This window comes from Amphiura filiformis, chromosome 4 (genome assembly GCF_039555335.1).
Source record: "Amphiura filiformis chromosome 4, Afil_fr2py, whole genome shotgun sequence".
Taxonomy (NCBI): domain Eukaryota; kingdom Metazoa; phylum Echinodermata; class Ophiuroidea; order Amphilepidida; family Amphiuridae; genus Amphiura; species Amphiura filiformis.
The window spans coordinates 53,545,449-53,568,975 of NC_092631.1; the positions used below are offsets into that span (position 1 = coordinate 53,545,449).

At 35.7% G+C, this 23,527-nt stretch overlaps 1 protein-coding gene across 1 annotated transcript; it reads right to left on the reverse strand.

The window, feature by feature from the left end:
• Positions 1 to 4,199: 4,199 nt before the first annotated feature.
• On the reverse strand, positions 4,200 to 8,658 carry LOC140150262 (uncharacterized). Its single transcript, XM_072172267.1, has 3 exons — positions 8,523 to 8,658; positions 5,598 to 7,900; positions 4,200 to 4,466 (listed from the first exon to the last, which is right to left on the reverse strand). Exons 1-3 carry the CDS (start codon positions 8,656 to 8,658, stop codon positions 4,200 to 4,202), a joined length of 2,706 nt encoding a protein of 901 aa, XP_072028368.1.
• Positions 8,659 to 23,527: the final 14,869 nt, after the last annotated feature.

A 23,527-nucleotide genomic window follows, 5' to 3' on the forward strand; every position in this document is an offset into this window, starting at 1 on the left:
TCCGTTTTCCTATACACAATACACAGTGCTCTTTCCCATTGACGCGTGACCTTTACAAATAGCCCTACGTTAAAAGTATGGGGATATGACTAGTTAACGTCGCTGTGTGAAAAATAACCGGCCAATATTAAAAGTACTCTTCTAAAGTTCTAGAAAATATAGTTTTTAACATGTCCTAAATTTTTAGCTAATTTAGATGTTTGGAAATATTCGTACTTTGGTGTTTTAGTTAATGTTATAGGTAATAGTACATTGCCTAGTTAACGTCGCTGTGTGAAAAATAACCGGCCAATATTAAAAGTACTCTTCTAAAATTCTAGACAATATAGTTTTGTAACATGTCCTAAATTTTTAGCTAATTTAGGTGTTTGGAGAGGGTCGTACTTTTGTGTTTTAGGAAGGATATGTAAACGACAGATAACACCAAAAATATGAAGAAATTATTTCCAAACCGTGTTAAGTCAACAATCATTATGTTGCTCATTTTCAATAATGCCGGTTTACAAAAAGCACGCCATTGTCTCATTTCGTGAACAATGGTACACATACCATTGTTTCCTTTCGTTTCCTTTATAATCGGTTACCCAACTGAAGCTATAATACAAACTTTATTGCGATATCGCACATGAAAACAGTCAAATGTGCACAGCCAGAGAAGATCCGATTTAATCAGTTGAGCTGTTTCAATGAGTGTTATCTTGGTTTAATAGCTTTTAATGGGGTTAAGTCCTGCAAAGGTCGAGATGAATTCTACTGTAGACATGACTGCATCATGCGACAAATAGGTCAATAGTAGGCGTATGTTAATATGCACTTTGTAGTGTTTCCGTAAATCTGTTCATCTGTTCAAAAGTGAATTTCTATAATTATGCAGAATGTGATTAAAGACAATTGCATTATAGGCTCATTATAATGAAAATGAAATCGATATGATTTTGCCCAAATATTAACATTAATACCCATGAGGATCTTACAGCCTACTAGTTACATTGGAGGGCATGTAATATCTCATTGAAATCGGGAAATCACATCATACAAGGCAGACTAAAGTAAAGGTGCTTGATTAGACAACTGGTACACCAGACGGCGACGGTTCGCTATCTCTAAGGACCGCTATCTCTAAGTTTCGCTATCCCTAAGGTTCGTTATCACTAATTACGAAAAAGGTCCACTATACCTAAGGTTCGATATCACTAATTTTTATTAAGGTTCCGTATTTCTAAGGTTCGATATCACTAATTTTAAATAAGGGTCGCGCTATCTCTAATTTTAAATAAGGTCCGCTATCACTAATTTATTGAAGGTTGCTATCTCTAAGGTTCGCTATCACTAATTTAAAATAAGGTCCGCTATCTCTAATTTTAACAATCCCGGTATCCCTAAGGTTCGCTATCTCTATTTTTAAATAAGGTCCGCTATCTCTAAGGTTCGCTATCACTAATTTCAAATAAGGTTCTCTATCTTTAATTTTAAATAAGGTTCGCTATCTCTAGTTTTAAATAAGGTTCATTATCTCTAATTTAAATAAGGTTCGCTATAGCTGTCCTTATTTAAAATTAGAGATAGCGGGCCTTGTTTAAAGTTAGAGATAGTGGACCTTATTCAAGATTAGTGATAACGAACCTTAGGTATAGCGAACCTTAATCGAAATTAGTGATAGCGAACCTTAGAGATAGCGAACCGTAATTAAATAGGGATAGCGAACCTTAAACAAAATTAGTGATATCGAACCTTAGGTATAGCGGACCTTTATTGCAATTAGTGATAGCGAACCTTAGAGATAGCGAACCTTCAATAAATTAGTGATAGCGGACCGTTTTCAAAATTAGTGATAGCGAACCTTATTTTAAATTAGTGATAGCGAACCTTATTTTAAATTAGTGATATTGAACCTTAGAACTAGCGAACCTTATTCTAAATTAGCGATATCGAGCCTTAGAAGTAGCGGACCTTTTTTAGGTATAGCGAACACTTTTCTCTATTAGAGATCATAGCGGGATTCGGATCTCCATAAACTTTACACGTTAGTGATAGCGAACCTTAGAGATAGCGAACTTTGGAGATAGCGGTCCTTAGAGATAGCGGGATGTTACCCACCAGACTACATAGATCAGCCACTTGATATAACCTGCAGGACACGGGGAATAACTGATAAAAATCAAGAAAGTTCACGGTTGTTTGATTATCATGTAAAGTTGTAGTTATTTTCAAGTGAAGTTGAATAATGATGACGCTATTTATCTGAAATCTTGTTTGCGTCTTTAGACTTGTATAATTGTATTAGAACATCAGAAAAAAGACTAACAAATTGCAAGGAAAATCAAATGATCAAAAAACTTTTTATTTGAATTTTAAACATATACATGTAAATAGCGCCCTCAATTTGCACACAAATGTACAGTTAATAGAATAACAATAAATACCACCAAAAAGCAGAAAAGTCGAATAATTTGATATAGAAACAAAAATCTATGTTAAAAATAGCAACAAAATATATGTGTAAATTAGTTTGATAGTTGTTGGTATTGTCCAGGTCTAGAATCGATTAGAAAAATTGGTTTGTCAAACAAAAATCCAAAATGTTTGATGGAAGTATGTTCATCTATTCTGGAAAAGATACTGGAAGGAAACGAGGTGGGGTGGGTTTCATAATAGAAAGAAAGTGTGTTTTGGGATATAATCCAATAAATGAAAGAGTGATGACTGTAAGATTGTAAGGACATCCTTTTAATATTTCTATCATGCAAGTTTATGTACTAACATTAAATGCATCAGAGAGCGAGATGACAGACTTCTATGAGATGAGAGTTATGGATAGCATACCTAGAAGAGACTTACTCATCGTACTGGGGGATTGGAATGCTAAGATCGGCAAAATGAAGGAGAAAACTGAGTGTATAGGCCAATATGGACTTGGGATCAGAAAAGAACGTGTAGACAGACTGGAGGAATTTTGTGAAGCTAATAACCTAGTCATTGGGAACACGTTATTTCAGCAGCATCCACGGAGACTGTAGACTTGGATGAGCCCAGGAGGAACACTACACTATTTTTCGCTCACCTGGAACCTACGATCGTAGACAAGATATCTTCACAGGATCACCATCTACTGAAGACGCTAGTCGAACTAGTGAAAACGTTCCAGGTGAGCGAAAAATAGTGTAGTGTTGACGTTAAACTCTTTAATCAGTATCTTATTTTATATATTTATTTTATAAATATTATATATGTTCTGTAGTTATTATCACACGAGGATACACACGATCTATTAGGTGCGCTCATTACATGCGTATGGTCGGGTCTGCAAATATTCAGTGTAATCAAATGAAATATTATAGCTGGATATCATAAAATCGTGATGCACTCCTTCTTGTTGTGAGCGACAAGTATTAATTTCGATATTATTATAACAAAATGCATTCCCTTCTCATTGATTGAAACCAGCATTCGGTATACGGAAACCTTCACGGTTCGGGCGGCGCTTTCAATCGCATTAAACAGGCAAACTGACGCCAGCTTGAGTTGCCAACCTTTATCGAATGGCGAGTTTGTGGTTTCATAATCGATCTATTACCTATACCATTTTTCACCCTGATGTGGCAGTGACGTCAACGCGTTGAAACAGCTGTTTGGCTCGCGCATCTATGCGGCGTACTTAAGCGTGTGCGTGTGTACACCAGCACTTTGACCGCACGAAATATAGTATTGACGACACCACCACATCAGGGTGAAAAATGGTATAGCCTATCGCAAACCAGCCAAATTTGTCATATGTTTGAATAGTTAGTAGAAAAACCGTGAAGTCAGAAGTGAAACTCTCACACACCTTGTCGTTAATACCTGATACCGCAGGCATATATTCGAACATTGTGTGGGCAAATTCATTTTAACCATTATTTATTGCGATTTTTACTTTTCGGAGATCGCTTTTAAATGCCACGACCCGTTAATGCGTAAAGCTACGGGATATTAACAGATCGGTATCGAAACATTGACATGCATGGACAATTATAGGCGCTGGAATGAAATAGGGATTTTTTTTTACCTCATTTGTTCGAGCCGAAATTAAAAGAGGACATATCTGATACTGAAAACTAACATTTTGTGGAGCATAATAAAATCGATTTTTAATGCAAATTGTACGATATTTCTTTAATCCGTGACAAAAAAAATCAGTCGATATAAGTGACTGATTTGTCCTATGCTATCTTTATCGTTGACATCTTATCATTCCCAGTTTGACTTTTCGATGTTCTGTTCCTAGGCTGCATTTCAAGAGGCAATGGTTTCGTGTTTGTCTTCTTTTTATTGATTAAATCTTGAATATTAGAGCTACTCAAAATGGAGAATGCCATGAATAATCCCTGACAAGAGTTGGTGATGACGAAGATCCACCAAAGTGGTTCTTTATTGAAGAATGAGGCCAAGAATCCCCATATCCAGCTGATGCCCATAAGGAGACTCATCTGTAAAAAGAGATAACAAGCATTACAGCATACATACCTGTAGTGCAAGAGAGATGTTGGTTCATTATATACTGCAATCATGTTAAAGTTGCCGTATTTGGCACAGTAAATCGTAGTTAGTAAATTGATTAAATGAGGCTATGGAGCATTTCAGCAGAACCCCCATTTAGTGTGAAACTGTCATTGAACTTTGCACAGAGGGACAGTTCAAAGTTACTCACACTTGCTCAAAACCCACACCATCATGACCATCGTCACCCTCTGGTCATAAGCATTCAGAAAAAGTCATTATATCTAATTTTGGCTCCGAAGGCGAAACTAAAAAGTGCTCTGATTTGGTTGAAAATGGTCTCAAATTATACATCTTGTCACCAAAAATCAGAGAAAGAATAGTTATAATTCTCTAGAGTGCTTTCTCAATCAGGTAAAGCAATTTTCAAGGTCAAAGTGACTGATAAAAGAAAATATCGCCCCGTGGAGCCTTTGACGTCACAATGTCGCATATTTAATAATAGTAATAATAATAATAATAATAAAATTCCCTTTTCTTTTTTTTTTTTTTTTTTTTTTTTTTATTTTTTTTTTGTGTGTTATTTTTTTTGAAACCCTCCTAAAACACCTCCTCGTCCTGATGCATTCGCCCGATTCATTAGCCACGCCAATCTCATTACTATTCATATATGCTAGTCCGGTCGGACCGGAAGTGACCTTTGACCCGAACCGGAAATGTGCTTTTTCAATGAGAGCATCTACGACACAGTCTAGAGTACTTTCATTGGTTTTTCCATTTAAAAAAACGACCAATCATAGACAATATTCTAGAGTATATAATCCACAAGGACTGGTTAATTCTGAGAGTAAAAGTGAATAAGAATTGGGATCAGGTAGACTTTCTCTAAACCACAAAAACCAAGACAACTATATAGTATTAAATCGATGGGATATACAGAGCTCTGAATACAAATGAATTAGGAAGCAATAAAGAATAAAATAGCTATAGAATGTCTATTTTTTATTATACAAATTTCAAATCAAAATAACAGGTAATTGTCGTTCCGTAAAGGTGATTAAGAAAGCCGTTCTGTAAATGTTATTGAGGGAGTGCTATAGAGACTCAAGTCTAAAGCTTACCTTAAGGCAGATCTTTACATTCTGCGGAATCATCTCCTTGACATTTCTCTGAAGTTGAAGCTGTTGTGACCGCATCTGATATAATGAAATCACAGTGATTACGAACAAAGTTAAATTTAGTGACAATGCAATTCCCACAGGTACACCAAAGGCCAGTAGATTGTCTCTAGAACGAGGTATCCAGCATGGTGATGTTGTGGCATAATTAAACGAATCTTGTGAGCCATAGATGTGTAGGAAGGTGCAGATAATGACAATAATAAGAGCAGTTCCCCAACCAGAAAAAGGAATCAAATAACGATAGATGAAACTTGATTCTTTTTCTTGTCTTGCTTGCAAAGTTAGAAGCTGGTTGTAAACAAACGTATCGAAGAGATTGACAGCAATGATTGACATCCATATGAAGGCTGATAGCCACATAAAGTGACTTAGGACAGCAGCAAGAACGCATAACAGCCCTGTTGTGCGCAGTTGTGAAGATAGAATCGGTATTAGTTGGGCAAAAAAGAGTGCTACACTTAAGTTCATTATAGCACGACCGTGAAAGTTTCGCAGTTTACAATAAACACAATGAACACCATATATAGCGGTAAGTCCGCAACATGAAAATACATTGCCAGCAATGTTGACTATAGCCATGTACCCGTTGTATACGAACAAGTTAGCGAGGAACGGCGATAACTTGTCTGCACAGATCTGAAGGCGTCCATCAGGATATATAAAATATTCATGTTCTTTAAAAAAAGAGTTTCTGAAGATGGCTACCCGAGAACTGTTCTCTGTTGTGTTGATATAATACTCATCACTTGTGAGCGTTATAACTGGGCATGTGAGTTGTATGGGAAATACTCTATCACCACACACAAGAACTGTTTCCTCTTTCGTAAAGGACCCTGATTGCCATTTATCAGCATACAATACTTGATGGATAATTGTCTTCACAAGGATATACTCTTCGTTAAACAGTAACACTTCGGCTAGATGAGTTATGTTAACCGATATAAAGTCTGCACTCTTTCCTTCAAACCATTCACCATCACAAGTATCATAATGACCCGGAAAGTTCATACCTACAAATAAGTAATTCAAATGTTGATAACCACACAATGCCAAAGCGTTTCCAGAATTAAGCATGATTTCATCAAGTTTACCAACCATGTTACACTTTGTATCAACAATTTGTATCAGTATCTTCGATGTGAACCACGAATTAAGATTATTTTTGCTCCAAGATGCGTCATTGTTATCATCATAGGATATGTTGAGTATATTTAGAAGGCACGTCTCCTTAACAGCAGCATCATACTCAGGGTTAGCGGTACTTTCATACGCATAATAATCAGTTTCGGATATGATCCAAGACTCTTGCCGTTGGCAACATATGGTATCGATTCTATTATCAATATTAGATGGTAGAACGCAATCTGAGTTTCTGTTTAACTGAAAACCAGGTGAACATGAGAGTGTCCTACAATGACCAGTATAGGGATCAAAGACAAAGTCTTTACCCTCACAAGAGACTGCATTTCTCTGTGTGGCAGCCAAGACTTCATCATTAAAATTCCAAATGCTGTGCAAAATGGCCTCATGATCACGATGCGAAAGAATGCACAAGTTTATACTACTATCGGTATTAACCTTGACACCATTACATAGCGCACACTGAATGTTCTTATAGTATTTTCCACCACCTGAACAAATATAGTCGGTGTACGATTGACAGGTCTCTGCGATGGATTGGTTAACATAGGTATCTGGACATGATTGAAATGCTTGCAAGACACAGAACCGAAGTCGTTTTCCAAAATACTTGGAACCTTGCCCGGAAATTGCACATTCTTTGTTTGATGTATACTGTTCATCTAATGATAGTCGGTACGAGATATTCCAAGGTTGTACTGTGGTGATTGAAAGACTGTTGCAAATTGCGCAAAATATATTCTGATAGTTGTCTCCATATTCATCAAATACCGGCCAGGTTTGGATGATTTGTTGATGTCTGGCTGGAACTTGCGCTTCACAAATACTTCGAATAAAATCATTACCCCAATTAGAAGGGCATTTGTTAATTAACATAACAGCAAATCTTGGGTCTTGCAATGGTGTACATGTAAACAATGTGATGTTACGATTTCCTGTTATATTATTTTGAGGACAGATGTCAAAATAATCAAAAACAGCAGTCTTGAATGTCTCACATTCTGGATCGCATCCACAATGGTAGGGTTGGGGGTGATTACCACATCTTCCTTGACAACTACTTGACCCGCGCACTTTCAGGACTAGTCCTTTGTGTTTAACCGCTGAAATTAAATGTAAATGTAAGTTTGATTGAGTAGATAATACGTTACGGTATGCTTTAAAATCGTTAACAGGAAGCCACGAAAAAAATAGTTATATATCTAAGACGGTAAGATAAATGTCGTCTTCATCAGGCACTCGAATCTCGCAGGTTATATCATAATTGGGCTTCAGGTCTTTGTCTAAGAGATTGTTTCTTGAATTTTTTATTGTCGAAACTCGGTATGGAAAGGTAACCAATGATAGTAAAGTATTGCTTTTTCTTAATTGGTCCCAAAATGTTGGCAGATGTGTTGCACACATTCTGACCAGTTGAAGATAAAACTGTGATTTCCCTTGTGTGTTTATGATCAAGCTCTGGGTATACTAAATTTGGATTAGATATAATTATGTTCTAAATGCCAGCCAATTCCTTGTTAACAATCGGAGGGCCATCATGCGCGTTTTCCGTTAAAGGTCAAGTTATTAACGTACGTGACCTTTGCAAAATTGGCCGTCGTACTGTTGGGTATGCCTTTTTCACCTTTCCCGCGGTAAACTTTGATTTGAAATACATGTATCGTATTATGTGTAGCCAATCATCTTAGGCAATTTACAAATAAATTGGATTGAAAATATCTTTACAATTCTCTACTTGATTTCCATTTTGTCTACTCTTGTCGTTAAAATTCATGATGTTTGCGTTTGCTATACCTTCAAGTTTATTTTCGTTGCTAAGGATTTCTAACCCAGATATTTTCTGTCTCAACGCTTTAATCATTCTAATTTTTAGCCAGGCAAGTAATTTCAACCTTTATCTATCGATTAGTCTTTATCCCAAATAGTGAACTTAAAATTCAAAGCTTTCATAATGGTTTTAAAGTGGTTACCCAGATTCGGCCCATCGACGAAAATTAAGTAAACATCTTCATAACAATACCGCGTGACTTGAAACCATGTTGCGTCCAAGCGAGCCGTTCATCTGCGTTCAGTGCAATACGCGGGCGCAGTTTAACACTGGCTCGCATGAACCTTCTCAATGTTGTTATCGCATGGCCTACTGTTTATTGGTATTTTTCCGTCTTTTGTCTTAACCAACCAAATATCTTGATTTTGTAATATGAGGATAATAAAGCCATGTTTTTAATCATTAGCAAATTCCTGATTTATGACATCGCACCAGTTTTAATATTGTAGTTTTTGTTACTCTTTTATCTCATTTTCATGACAATAATTTGTGTTTTTGTGCCCATATAAATCATATTCACGGTGTTTTTTGTGAACATTATGGAACAAGCCTTTCTTGTAGTTATTTATACAAAATATATGGCTGTTAGGAGTTGTAGAGAGAAATTTGGAAGCTTCTAAAACTGCAACCAAAACCAAGCAAATTTGAATTTTTGCTGTGTGCGTATTCCTAGCGTACAGTTTAATAATAGCGCGTCAAAGTTGAATGGCCCTCCTACTGTAAGGTACAATGTACAATTTTGTTCAGGTAATATGTTTAACATTGCCAAACAGTAACATCACAGATTTATTCATGGAATGTGAAGACTCCAATGAAAGAAAATTAATTGTAACTGAACACTTAAGCGGGGAGGGCCGGTACGGCATTTAGCTACCCTTTAGGCATAGGCGTAGATACGAGGATGGGGGGGGGGGGGGGTGGATAAACCCCCCAAAATTTGGCCGGGGGGGGGTCTATACAATCACCCCCAAATGTTGATACCTGTATGTGGGTTTCTGACCAAATGAACCTCATACTTGGCCATTAAAGCCCCAAAGTGCACATTTTTGCGCACTCCGCGCGAATTTATTCCACTTTTGCACTATATTTCATTAGTTTAGCTTCAATATTTGTACAGTAAACTTATTCTGTCCCCAAAAGGTACTGGATTCATTATACTTCAAGAACCCCCCCCCCCCTGTCAAAACGAAATCTACGCCACTGCCTTTAGATACTACATTATTTTAGAAAGAACCAATGTAATACAATTCACTTTACCTCGTGAACAAGACAAATAAACACCAATATAACCATATTGTGAACATGATCCTTCTGCCTGTTGTAGCGACCTTATGCGGAAGAGATCCCTGCGATGTTTGTCACTGTATCTTGTTTCTATAGATCCTACCAACATGACCGAAGAATTGGGAAACAGCTGTGCCATCTGACAGTCGTCAAGTCCTTGAAAGGATGATAAATCACCAACTCCGCTGATATTAACACAAAAGGAATATGCCAGGTTGTCTGACTTTAATAAATCAACCTGCAATGTTTTGTGGGGAAAACGAGTGTTAAGAATGTACGTCAAAATCTGGTTCATTTTCAACCAAATGGGCTAAATGCAAATCAAAATACGACTTGTAGTGTCAATGAAAACAGAAAACAGAGAGGAAACCTATACAAACATTCGCCAATGTCCAATGCAGTATGTCCTCTACTGGAAATTAGCCTTAGTGTCTCCTTTATCCAATGATACCAGAGTAAATCAATATTTTCCATATGTGACCATCCACCACAACTGAGCCCGGATGTCGCCAGTGCCACTTATGAGATATGCTCCATTGAACTTAACAATAAACAATAGGAAAGAAAGGATTTATTGACTGTTTTATTGATTTTTCACTACTTAAATGTCAAGTACTATAGACATGATATACATCATTTTCAAGCTTATTTCAAGCAAAATATTTTGGTTGAATATCTCAGGGCTTCAGGGCTCAGTTGTGCTGGATGGTCACATATGACATCACTACCTAGCAAACACACAACGTTTTATATAAATGTCGGGTTATATAAAGACTTCAAAAACGTTTTAATAACTTTCATAAAACAACAAACGTGATGTACAACATTCTAACAGAATGTTATTTGGCTGGTTGACAAAATATTGTGCTAAAATATTGTGCCCAAAACATTTTACGATAACGTTTTAAAACGTATTCATGATCTTTATATAACCCGACTTTTAAATATTATTAAAACGTGTTTGCTGGGTATGATTTCAAAATCCGAGTGCGTCCTCATAAAATTCTTGATACCAAATGTATAGCCCAAATATTTGTTTATATTCATCGTGCTATGAAATATGTGACTTTTATAGTTGACCAGATTAAGTTATTCACAATTTGAAATTTCTCCCAGATGATTATGAATACACTTGTGTTAAAATATGGATATGTGCTGTCACTTGCGAAATTCGCACTTACCGAGGCTTTAATACAAAGAGTATACCAATCTGGTGATTTGGTAGGAATTCGAATCTGAAGTAGTCCTGCGTGACTGGTGTTGTTGCCCCATAATCTGAGCTCTGTCTTCTGGTACAGCTTTCCATCTGTTGTAAATTAAAATCACACTCTTTCGCTATTAATAACATTTTTCAATAATCAACAAACAACACAAAACTTCTTTGAAATGACTAAAACCAAAAATAAACATACTGCACGGGCTCATACAGTGGCGTGCGCGTGATTTTTTGACTGGGGGTACACAATCCTGTTTTCCCGAATGACTGCGCCCAAAAAGGTTGAGCACGATGGATCTATGTCTGTGTGTGCAAAGCAAAAATGTTTACCCTTGGCAAAAACGGTTAACCCTTGTCTTCTTTTGTTAACTTCTACCACATTCTTTCAAAACACAATAACTATTTGGTATAATGTTTAATTAATACAGTGTGAAGTCAAAGGTCATTTAAGGCTCATTTGAGGTATTTTACAAATACATTATGTTCAAAATGTCTCACCGTGTACAGCAGTTGATGCATTTTACCTGTATACCTGTATGGAATAATCCTTTCGTCAAAGTCAATGTAGGGTGGTTTGAAATCTGGGTCAAAGGTCATTTCTCCTACATGCATCTCTATGGATGTGAGGTCAAAGGTCATTTAGGGATATTTTACAAATTATGTTCATTCGTCACAAACTTGCCTTTTCCGATTTAGTAATTAGGCGGTGACACATTTTAAGCACCGCGTAATTTACTAATCTACTTGTTTCAGATTTGTTTCAGATTTGATTCAGAAGCTCCAGAAGCTGTGAATGCCTCGTTTATAGAGGTAAAAATATGTCTTGGTGACATTGACTTTTTCGTATCAATTCAAAGACTTCAAAAAATACAGTTTTCGACCTCATAAAGTTATTAATGGTGAACGTAAAATACTTCGACTTTTGGACGAAATAAAAAAAGAAATGGTTGAATTATGTCTTTCAGAAAATCATTCTTACGTGAACAAGTTATCCCTGCCATTTTATTGCTTAGGCAATTTGGAGTATCCCAGCCTCTGAATATACACTGGTCGAGTGACGTCTGCTGACGATTAGGATTATCGCATTTAAAATTTGAAATGAAATACTCCATATCTGGTGGTGGCGCTGCTGCCCAAGAAGCCGATGCCGATGAATACCCTAATATAATAATAATAATAATAATAATAATAATAATAATAATAATAATAATAATAATAATAATAATAATAATAATAATAATAATAATAACACTAATGATGATAGATATTCGTTTTTTAATCATTTTTTTTATGAATCTCGCTCCTCTTCTATAGATGAACTAAATTTTCTTAACCAACGACACTGTGGCACAATATCATGAATACCCGAGAGATGTGGACGAACTAGTGTATGGAAGGCTTAGTCTCTGAGATTGCTTTCATTGCATTACAGTGTATGATAACGTTCCTGAGGCCTTGGAAATAACTTTTAAGTTATTAAAACAGTTGTTAAAACAGTTTAACAACTCCTTCTTGTGTAATGGTATACGGACTGATATTATAGGCACTTTGCTTACCTAGCTGTCGGCATGCTACATGCGCGTCATAATAATCCCAACCTCGAGAGCATATTCCACCCCATGAAGACACGCCATCATATACTTCAAGTAGCCCAGTACCGTTTCGGTTATTCTCTACTGTCAATTGTCGTAAACGCAGAGTTAGGGTCTGGTTAACTTCAAAATAATATTATTTAAACAATAAAAAAAAAAAGTGAAAAGAGGCGAATATTATTATTATCGAAAATCTGGTGCCGACCGGAGAAAAGGAATTGCAGAAAATGGCGAAAAATTGCGTACTTTTACAAGGCAAAAAGCAACTTTTCTAGGCATTGTTGACAGGATGCCTTCGGGAAAGTTTCCTACTATGAAGACTTTAACTTTTGAGACGGTTTGTATATTTGAAGGTACAAAATTAACCAAGGCGCGCTGTTTTACCGTCGCGTTCAGCAACTCATCATCACGACACTTGTCCGAGTTTGATTGACAGATGACTTCAGACGCAAACTAGTCTTTTTAATTCTGTCTTCAATTATTATTGTCGACAGTCCCAACTTTTGATAGCCAGAATGGAGTCAAGTGTCTCTCAAAGTGGAATAAACGAGCACTCAAAAGGAGTCGCCTGATTGTTACAAGTGAGTCAGTTGACTCTACACGTGAGTCAATAGACCCTACCTGTGGAGTCGTGCACGATGTAGCATGTCGTAGTTATTTGACCCTGACTCTCAAAAGGAGTCGAACCTGACGTTCACTACAGAGTCAATTGACTCTACCTGTGGAGTCAATTGACTCTACGTTGAATATGTTTTGTTGAGGTAGTGGTCATTTTGCATTATGCTGCTGCTGCTGTTTGCTTGTCATTCATGCAGTGTATTAGTGTTTCGACAGTGGTATTTTCATGCTGCAGGCTCACTTGGTCTTGATCTGGATTCCATAGGAGAATTGGAGTCATGCTAAATCTTTATTTAAGTGTAATATTTTAACAACTCATTAATTAAAAAGTGACACCAATCCTACAGTCTATCATTGGTTTGATGATAAACAAACATTCCTACTTCATTTCACGCGGTGTTTCATCACCCCTCTTACATTTTGCGTGCTATGTATGAAAAACATGTTGCTTTTACTATTTTCAAGCTAAAATCCTTAGATATGGGTCCCTATTTTCGGAATATCCTTAGATATGGGTCCCTATTTTCGGTAAAATTAACCTTAGAAATGGGTCAGGGTTCGGAAGCTCAAGCCGCACGTCCCCGTCGAAAAATAATCTAAGCCAAACACCCCCACCCCCACCCCTGGCGTACTAAGAGTTTGTCACAGACTATTTGTTTAATAGCGCATGCCGGCTAAAAAAGTTCGTCAAGATAAAAAATAAAATAGTCTTAGTTCATTTGTATTTCAATGGGAGGTCATTTAGGTTTGTGCCGTTTATATATTTCAGGGGGAGTGGAAAAGCCCACTCATAAGTGGCTGTGAATAATTATATCTACCCGGGTTGAATTCTATCTTCCAATAGTTATTCATTCATATTTTTATTTTATTTCCATAAAAATCAAAAACATTACATAAAAAATAATATATACAAACACGGTACATATGGAGGAAAAGGCTGGAAGACCAAAAAGGTCTGAAAGTTAGCCTTTCCCTAAAATTTAGTTCCCAAATATTTTGCATGTGTAAATTTAAACTTATTTATAACAGTTTGTATATTTGCCATGAAATTTTGCACAATTGAAAGTTTCTTGCTACTTTTTATGCCTTTTAAGGAACCAAAGGGCCGACTAAAAACTACATAGATATCACCAAATGAGAAGCAACTGGCAGAAATTTAAGCAAACCTGACTATTCAGAAGGCGCATGAACATTCGAATGAAAGACAATCATGGCGATGATAGCCATGCGATAGCCAACGTAAATCGTGATGACGACGAGTTTTACTATTAAGGCGTAATTTCAAAATATGTCCAAAACACCTTACCTGTAGACCTGCTACAAAAATACTTGCCACCACTCCGAGGTTTGACAAAAAAATCCAATAACTCATCCCAGATTACAAATATTATTGCACGACCCCTAAAACGGGAGCACGGTGGTCTAGCGGAACGGGCACTGACTCATAATCGGAAGGTTGTGGGTTCGAGCCCCGGCGACGCCATCGTGTTGCGCCTTTGAGTAAGGCACTTTATCTCGATTACTCCTCTCCACCCAGGTGTTTAAATGGGTACCGGCATTCTTAAATGCTGGGAAGGTAACAGACTCGCTGTAGAGGAGGGATCGTCTCCTTTACCTTTACCTTTTTTACCTAAAACATGTAAAATAAAGTAGCTTGGTTGAACGAGAGATAAACTCACCAGGTAAACATCGAATTCCGATATCTGCAGCATGATTATCAACGTAAGTTGGACTATCCCATTCGTTCACATAAGGACAATGTAAAATCGATTCTTCATTGCCATGACACCCACCTAGAGTGAGATGGACAGGACCAGTGCCAATCCCGTACCTCAGCGTATGATCGACGGATAAGGCTGAAGATGAGTAGCCTAGCGAATGGCATGCGATTGATGCATATCTGGAGTCCCAATTCCAACCATATATTGTCCCCACGGACCACCATTGTGACGAATTTCAAATCTTCCTTCATAGATGGTTTTGCCGTTGACAAGTCTGTACTCGTAGCTGTAGTTGGCTGTGGCTACAATGAGGTAAAAGTAATAATGGTAAAAACATTCAAATTCATTTTTAAACACGAGATGATTTCAATTATTTCAATGGTGTCTCTAATCTCAAACTTCATATTCTGTCTTTCACGTTGCAGAGTATGGGTTTCATAAGCCAGCAAATATGCGTATGTGTTATTTAACTTGTCTTTTATTTCTTGGATACACGCTTTACTATAAGGATTTCTATACCAAACACCCTTTATCAATGGATAGGTACCATAAACCTCCGCCATCTATTGCTACCAAAATAAGTAAAAGCATGATGCACATTATGGTGATATACCACATAATGTGAGCCCTAAAATTCCCACAGAGGAATGTGCCTAATTTGCACATAGTTGGTCATATTTAGTTACAAACCATGCCAATTCCTCTCGTCATCAGGATTCAGAAAGAGTATAGATTGATATACTCCAAAAAGTCAAATGTTAAATTTTGAACAAAGAATAGTTTGCCATATCTTAGGTGTTTTGTTACCTAGATAACAGAGCAATAAATGTCAACGGCCATGGAATTCTATTGACCTTGATCTGCATGCATTTTGTATTGTTTCCTGTGTAACAAAGTAATTATTTATCTTATTAAATTGGCCACAGTTGCCCTGATCAGATTAAGAACAGTTAATGTTTGTGTCCTGGCGCAAATTTGTTAGAAAATCATCAATAAGATCATATTCTAGAAATTATATATTTGAAACAATCCGTCGCTTATTTGTATTCTAATAGCTGTCATTTTACACTGTAATATTAATTTTAGGGAAATGTGGTGTGGATCCTTTGCTATAGCTATCTGCAGACCTCGTATTTATATAAACATCTACCAAACAGTAATTACCCCCTATAAATAGGTATTTTCGTCTCAGGTCGAAGCCGAATTTATTTCTGCGCATTATGACACCTCATTTTAATGAAAGTAACCCAAGATTTGAAAGTTGCTGTAAAATCCTATTGCCTTGTATTCCGTAGATTGCAGCAAAATTTAATTGCCTTGTATTCCGTAGAAAGAGAAAAACAAGAAAGGGAAGACGAAGAGGATGGGGGAGGAGTGGCAAGAAGATGGAAAATATGTTTTACTCACCCAATCTTTCATGAGAACTGCACAACACGTGTAATACTAACAAGTACAACAAGAAAGAAATAGCTGTTTTCATGATGAAATCGCAATATTTGTTTATACCTCTATATTAAATATACAGCTATGCTAGGTAAAAGCTGCTCCTGTCACTGAGTAAATCGGTGCGAATTGCTACAATATTTATCGATTTTTTGGAGGTATAGGCCACTCCCCCACTAAGCGTTGGAATGATGTGTATTAGCAAATAATTACAATTACTGTCATTGATCTCAGCGTAACTACGAGTCTCTTCTGTGATTGGTGTTCAAGCCAAAGCTATCTATATATGATTTTTCCGGAAGCGTATTTTAGCAGTACTGACGAAGATACAAGATACAAGATACAAGATATTTTATTTTCCCATAATTCACATGAAATCACACAAATCACATACATTGTAAACATTCGGTTGCGTTGCTACATTGTAAACATTCGGTTGCGTTGCTATACACCTTTTAAGGTTATACAGAGAAACGTATAAAAAACGTATAAAAGACGTATAAAGTTGTTCTCTAAAACCGCGTTTTCTCAGCAATCAAATATCGCAGTGAGTCAAATGTTGGTGCATGGATGTATCTTTACATTGTTTTTGTGTGTTTATACAAATTTTTACAATCCGTTTGAAAATCCTTCGTTTAAATCATTTTTACGCACCATGTTCAAAAGATCAAAAACACGTTCCATGCAGTTTTTTTTATATTTTTGCTCCGTATAAAACCACGCCGAGTGATTATTTTCTCTTTTTTGTATTGTACTACAAATCGACCAAAGAAATAATGTTGCCATGGGGAAGAACAAAATACAGTACCGATTAAATTTTATTAGCCCGTTTTTGGGAACAATTTTCGAGAATCTTGTACCACAAAACACTGCTTTGTTACATTATCGACATCTGGATTGTGGAACGTTAATTTTGATTTCTAACTGCCTACATTATTTCTCAAATGTCTGTCGCTTACTTTACCATTTGAATTTCACTCCAAATTTAAGCTACTTTTGCAAAAAACGAGGTTTTTCGCCATCGATACCTCCGACATTGACAGCGGTAACAAGCTTGTTTATCATAAGAGCCTATTATGCACTATTCCATAAGTATCAGTTTGAGATCAATCATTTTCATGTGCCCCAGTGGCTCAATCGGTTAGCGCGTCGGACTTACGCTCTACTATATAATACTATAGTTTTGAGCTGGAAAATTTTGGTACGTGTTCTAGTCCCTATGTGGTCCATTCCATTTAGTTTATTTTATTTTTCTCTCGCTTTTTTTTTTCTTTTTTCTTGTTCGTTTCTTTCTTTCTGACTGCAGCGATTGATTGTTTTTGCCCGGTTTTTTTTCATTATATAATTCAGCAATTTTTAGGCCTATACTACTCTATAAAATAGGCGCGGCCTATGAATATATTTTTACAAATTAGATTAACAAAATATTGGTTGTTGGTTTTGTTATTATTGTTGTAGTTATTGTTGTATAATAATTATATATTGCATAATCAGGGTATGCATATGCCTACTAGGCCTGTTATAGCCGCGGTTTGTCCGTGCCCTAGTTCAGATTGATACACTATTGAACGCGTGAGTTCATTCTTTTCTGCATGACTGTTTCCATTATTAACTTACGCCCCTCTGGATTCAAGCCTTGAAAATCAATTGTATTTAACCTTAAATACAACGATATCGTTACTTTTCAAATTGTTGGGCAATATTAAGAAGGAGTGCTGACTTATGTATTTTAAAACTCGTTTGATATAACACACTAGTTTATACCAAGTTTGTTCATTAGCTGGAGCTCCGTGTACGTTTAAGAGGGTTGCACTTACTACAGATGTTGCGATTGCATCATGAAAGCAGCTTAATATTGTTCTTGTCCTGCTTGCTATTATTGCATGTATCGTACAGTTCGCAAGACAAAGTCTCGAGTATAAAGTGACAAATGTTTTCAAATTTTCGCCCATCCTTCTCCTTCGTTCCCCTTCGTCTCTTCTTATTCTTATTCTTCTTTTTGATTTATTATTGTTCTTTTTTCTGCCTCTGACCCTCCAATCCCTTCTTTTTCTTTTCTGTTTTTAATGTTTGTTTATTGCGTCTGTTACCATGATTACCCGTATGAAAAACTGGGGAGCTGAACTTGCTGCATTATTTTATTGTGCTGTGTATAATACTGCATGCACGTTGCTTTATCAATGTTTTATCAAAATGTTTTGTTTTTTTTTGTTTTTGCTCATAGTGCTGATAAAAAACAACTTTCTCCCGATTATAAAAACGCGTCCATGTACGAAATACTAAAATCATGTTAATCATTATCTGCCACTCACGAGTAGTTTTTTCTCACAAAGTGAATAAATCTAACCTTCTATGCACAATTTGAGACAGAAACTGTTTAATTCCCAGACCTTTTGACTCAAAGCTATTTATTTGTTTATGTATTTATTTATTTATTTATTTATTTATTTATTTATTTATTTGTTTGTTTATTTATTTATTTATTTATTTATTTATTTGTTTATTTGTTTATTTGTTTATTTGTTTATTTGTTTATTTATTTATATATTTATTTATTTATGTATTTATTTATTTATTTATTTATTTGTTTATTTGTTTATTTATATATTTATATATTTATTTATTTATTTATTTATTTATTTATTTATTTATTTATATATTTATTTATTTATTTATCTATTTATTTATTTATTTATTTATTTATTTTCCTTCAAGCATGTAGCGGATTCAATCACTTTCTTTGTGATAATGGTGTTTGCGTGTCCAGCAGAAAGCGATGTAATAGACAACAGAACTGTCAAGATTTGTCGGATGAAAAAGATTGTGCTGAAAAAAGTAAGAATATCAAGAGATTGCAAATCAATTAACATCAGTTTATTAATAATAATAATAATAATAATAATAATCAATATCAAGATATTGCAAATCAATTAACTTCAGTTACTAATGCCTAAACCACTCAACTATTATATTTTTAATAATGTTATGTTTTGGGTATTATGAAAGTATACATATTCGGCATAGAAGTGATGATGTAACAGGATTAACTACCATAGCAATAGGTTAAAACAATGTTTGAATATATCGCACTGAACCATAGATGTCAAAGAACATGGATAAAGACGTTAGAATATTCCTATCATGCTGATCACTCCCACCTGTAAGATTAGTATCTTAGAAAAGAGTGGTAAATAATAATAATAATAATAATAACAATAATAATAATAATAATAATAATAATAATAATAATAATAATAATAATAATAATAATAATAATAATATAAACCATACTTGCTTGTAGTGCAGGGTGATAGATTCAAAAAATTTCTTACCTATTGGTATGGTAGTTAATCCTGTTACATCATCGCTTCTAAGGCGAATGGAGATAGCACCATAAGCATCAGCACCATAAGAATATGTATTTGAAGCGCTTGTTTCCAAACCATGTTAAGTCCACAACCACATCTTTCTCATTTACTTGTGTGATACAACCACAATTACTTGACAAGATTGACATTAACAACAATGAGTTGTACCATTAGCAAGCCATTATTTTCCACTACAATGCTGCTTAACAATATGCAGACTATTGTTGAACTAAAGGCCTCACACAGTATTGTTACTGTGCATCCATCCATTGTTTGTGTTGTAGTGGTGCATCCAACTGAAATTTTTATACCTATAGCACCACAGCCCATTGCAACATCGCACAGGTAAATCTGAATCTGAATTATTGTGTTTGTGGACTTAACATGGTTGGAACCAAGATCTTCATTTCTATAATGCACTATTATATATTGGACTACATTGTTAGGGGACTTCTAAATCCCATATTAGCTAGTGGTGTACAGACTGTACACACATTAGAAGATTGCGATGTTCCAAACGCAGCATGTGGAACGTACGTTTTTACGTACGTTAATACGGTGTTAAATATTGGTAGTCCAAACTGGATTGTGCTCAAGTCGGCTGGAATAAAGACTATAAATCTGATCTAATCTAATCTAGGTCGATAGAGGGCATAGTGATTAACAGTAAGAGCAGGCTACTGAGACTCTGCCTAATTCAAACAGCCCGCTTTTGATTTTGACTTAACATACTGCTTAAACTTAATTGTAGAAGAAAGAAAGAAAGAAAGAAAGAAAGAAAGAAAGAAAGAAAGAAAGAAAGAAAGAAAGAAAGAAAGAAAGAAAGAAAGAAAGAAAGAAAGAAAGAAAGAAAGAAAGAAAGAAAGAAAGAAAGAAAGAAAGAAAGAAAGAAAGAAAGAAAGAAAGAAAGAAAGAAAGAAAGAAAGAAAGAAAGAAAGATTATAATATCATCTAAAATTGGACATCTTCTTGAAACAGGAATCTGTGAGTCGCCTGGTGAAAATGAATTTCAATGTGCAAACGGCTTCTGTATTGATAGTGGCTATGTGTGTGATGGATTCAATGACTGTGGTGACATGTCTGAAGAGACAAACTGCAGTAAGTATTTCAATACCAACACTATTCCTATCACATTGTCAAAAACAATATGGTAGTAAGATACATTACTACCCAAGAGAAGTAATTCATTGGTAGAGCACCAGCGCAGTCAACTTCGGAGCCTTATTTCACCCTTATACAGATGAGCACTCCATTATAATGCCTCTTTGAAGGTGTCTTGGGAAGTATTTCTTGAACTGCATATCTGCCTTTTCTTGGGTAGGTATCAATTGATTCTCTGAGGTCTCTGGACTTAGGACCAGACTCTGGTGGGTTAAACCGGTTTTAAGTGCGCACAACCGTCACGCTTCCCTCAGAGATAGATTTAATTAAACCATCATCAGAGATGGTACTCCATCCTAGGAACAGCTGGTATGAGTGCTGGAACTGGGATGTGCAATGTCATTACGGACAATGACTAATTAAAGAACAAATCTATGTCACAGTTACAAGCTACCCTTTTCCAGACACGTAAACAAAATATAGAAGGAAAAGTTTCTACCCGCTCATAGCTTATTAATTCATCATGTTGTGGAAGGGCGTGAAATTATATTGAGATATAACCATGGTTTCGCGTACGAAAAGTCAGAGAGCTGATCATGGCTGTAATGGTTCATTGTGATTGTGATGTGTATAATTATCGTATGCGCTTTTAAGCTACAATTCCCTGTGTGTTGCTAAATGGTTTATTTGGTGTACCTGGGCCACAGTGGTCAGTGAATTCCTATGTGGGCAGAAGCGTTGCGCGCTATTATATAAATCACTGTTTTTAATAAGTTTCATACGAGAATAGGCTATTGAAAACATAAGGTTACGGCGCACTCTTAATCAAATAGGAAACAAAGCGTTTCCTGTTCATTTAAGACGTTACAAGCACAGAGCACGATGAAAATTGTTTAAAAATAGAAAGCAAGAAGAAAGCAATTTTATTTTTGTTTATGCCTACCATTCAGAATTGACCTAGCATGGTGAAGGGCCTGGCCATATACACATGAGAGTTGTGGGTGAATAATCTGCTACCACTTGACATTTACGAAAATATAGAAAAATACTGGAATCAAAAAGTGTACTTTGGATGAACCTGGTCTCATCCGTGATTCTTTTTTGTCGGCTATGTGTGAAATAAAGAAATCAAATTATAAAACACTGCTTTCCCTTTCGATGCCATACGCCCACAATTACACACAAGGTATAAGTGCGATCATCAACTTTTAAGGGGATACTACACCCCTCGTTAAATTTGTGTCTATTTTTGCATTTTTCTCAAAAACTAATAACACAGTGGTAACAAAAGTTATGTATATTATAGGGGCAAGGAATCAATTACTACACTGGAATTTCAGTGACCCAAGACAAGCAGTTCGTTATTTATGATAAGAAATGAGGTACCGCTAAGATGTACCTCATTTCCTATCATATATACTGAACCGCTTGTCTTGCGTCACTGAAATTTCAGTGTAGTAATTGAATATATGAATACAAAACCCACCCAAGTCCATACTTTGGCCAAATTGAGTTAAGCATGGGAAATATTTGCTATACATAGGCCTGTCATATGTATGAAAGAACAACTCAAATTCATTCTCTGTGTCTATTGATCATGTGAAAAATAGCATGTATGAAAGAATCACCCAATTCCACCATGATTTGAGTCTTGTAACACATTGATTGAAATCCAGTATGTATAAAAGTTCACTTGTAACACATTCATTGCTAGAGAGTGACTTTAAAAAAAATGGGTTTAATAAAAGAAAGTGTGTGGTTTATATTACATGGCAGAATGCTTATCAACATTATACATACCTGTGTGCTTTAATTTGTATTATCTTACTAGTGGTAATCTCATTCTAACATTGTTGTCTTTGTATATGATTAAAAAAAACACCGAAGTCCAAAATTTAAAATGAACCCCACGAAGTCCCTGAAATGCTAATCGTCATACCTAATACAGGTTAATCAACTCATTTGCACGTAAAACTTACCATATTGACCAGGTAAATCTAACTTACGGAATTAAAATGATACACAGGTTTTTCTCTCAAAATCACTTCCCATGGACTTGGGTGGGTTTTGTATTCATGTATTCAATTGCTTTCATTGCCCCAATAATATACATAACTTTTGTTACCAGTGTGTTATTATTTTTTGAGAAAAATGCAAAAATAGTCACAAATTTACCACAGGAGTGTAGTACCTCCTTAATGTTATTAGCTATTTTAAACTGTTGTGATTTGTTAGTTCACAACATCTTACGAGTGAGCTTTAGCCAAAACTGCATTGCTCAATTCATAGCGAGCGTGTAGAAGAATTAATTTAACAACAATAAATTAAGCAAGTTTGCAAAGTATACGATTTGTAGAATGAACTTTTGCAAAACATAAAGGTGTTATTTTTCAATAATATATTGATCTAGATAATGAGAATCGGTTGCTTCGACCAACAATACCTCGTCTACCCTTAAAGGATTATTCAGAGATTTGAGTTTAATTTATTTATTTGAAACACTTTTGTAAGCTTAAAGTTTGAGGGGCAATGTGCAATGGGAGTGGCATTAGGGGGGAA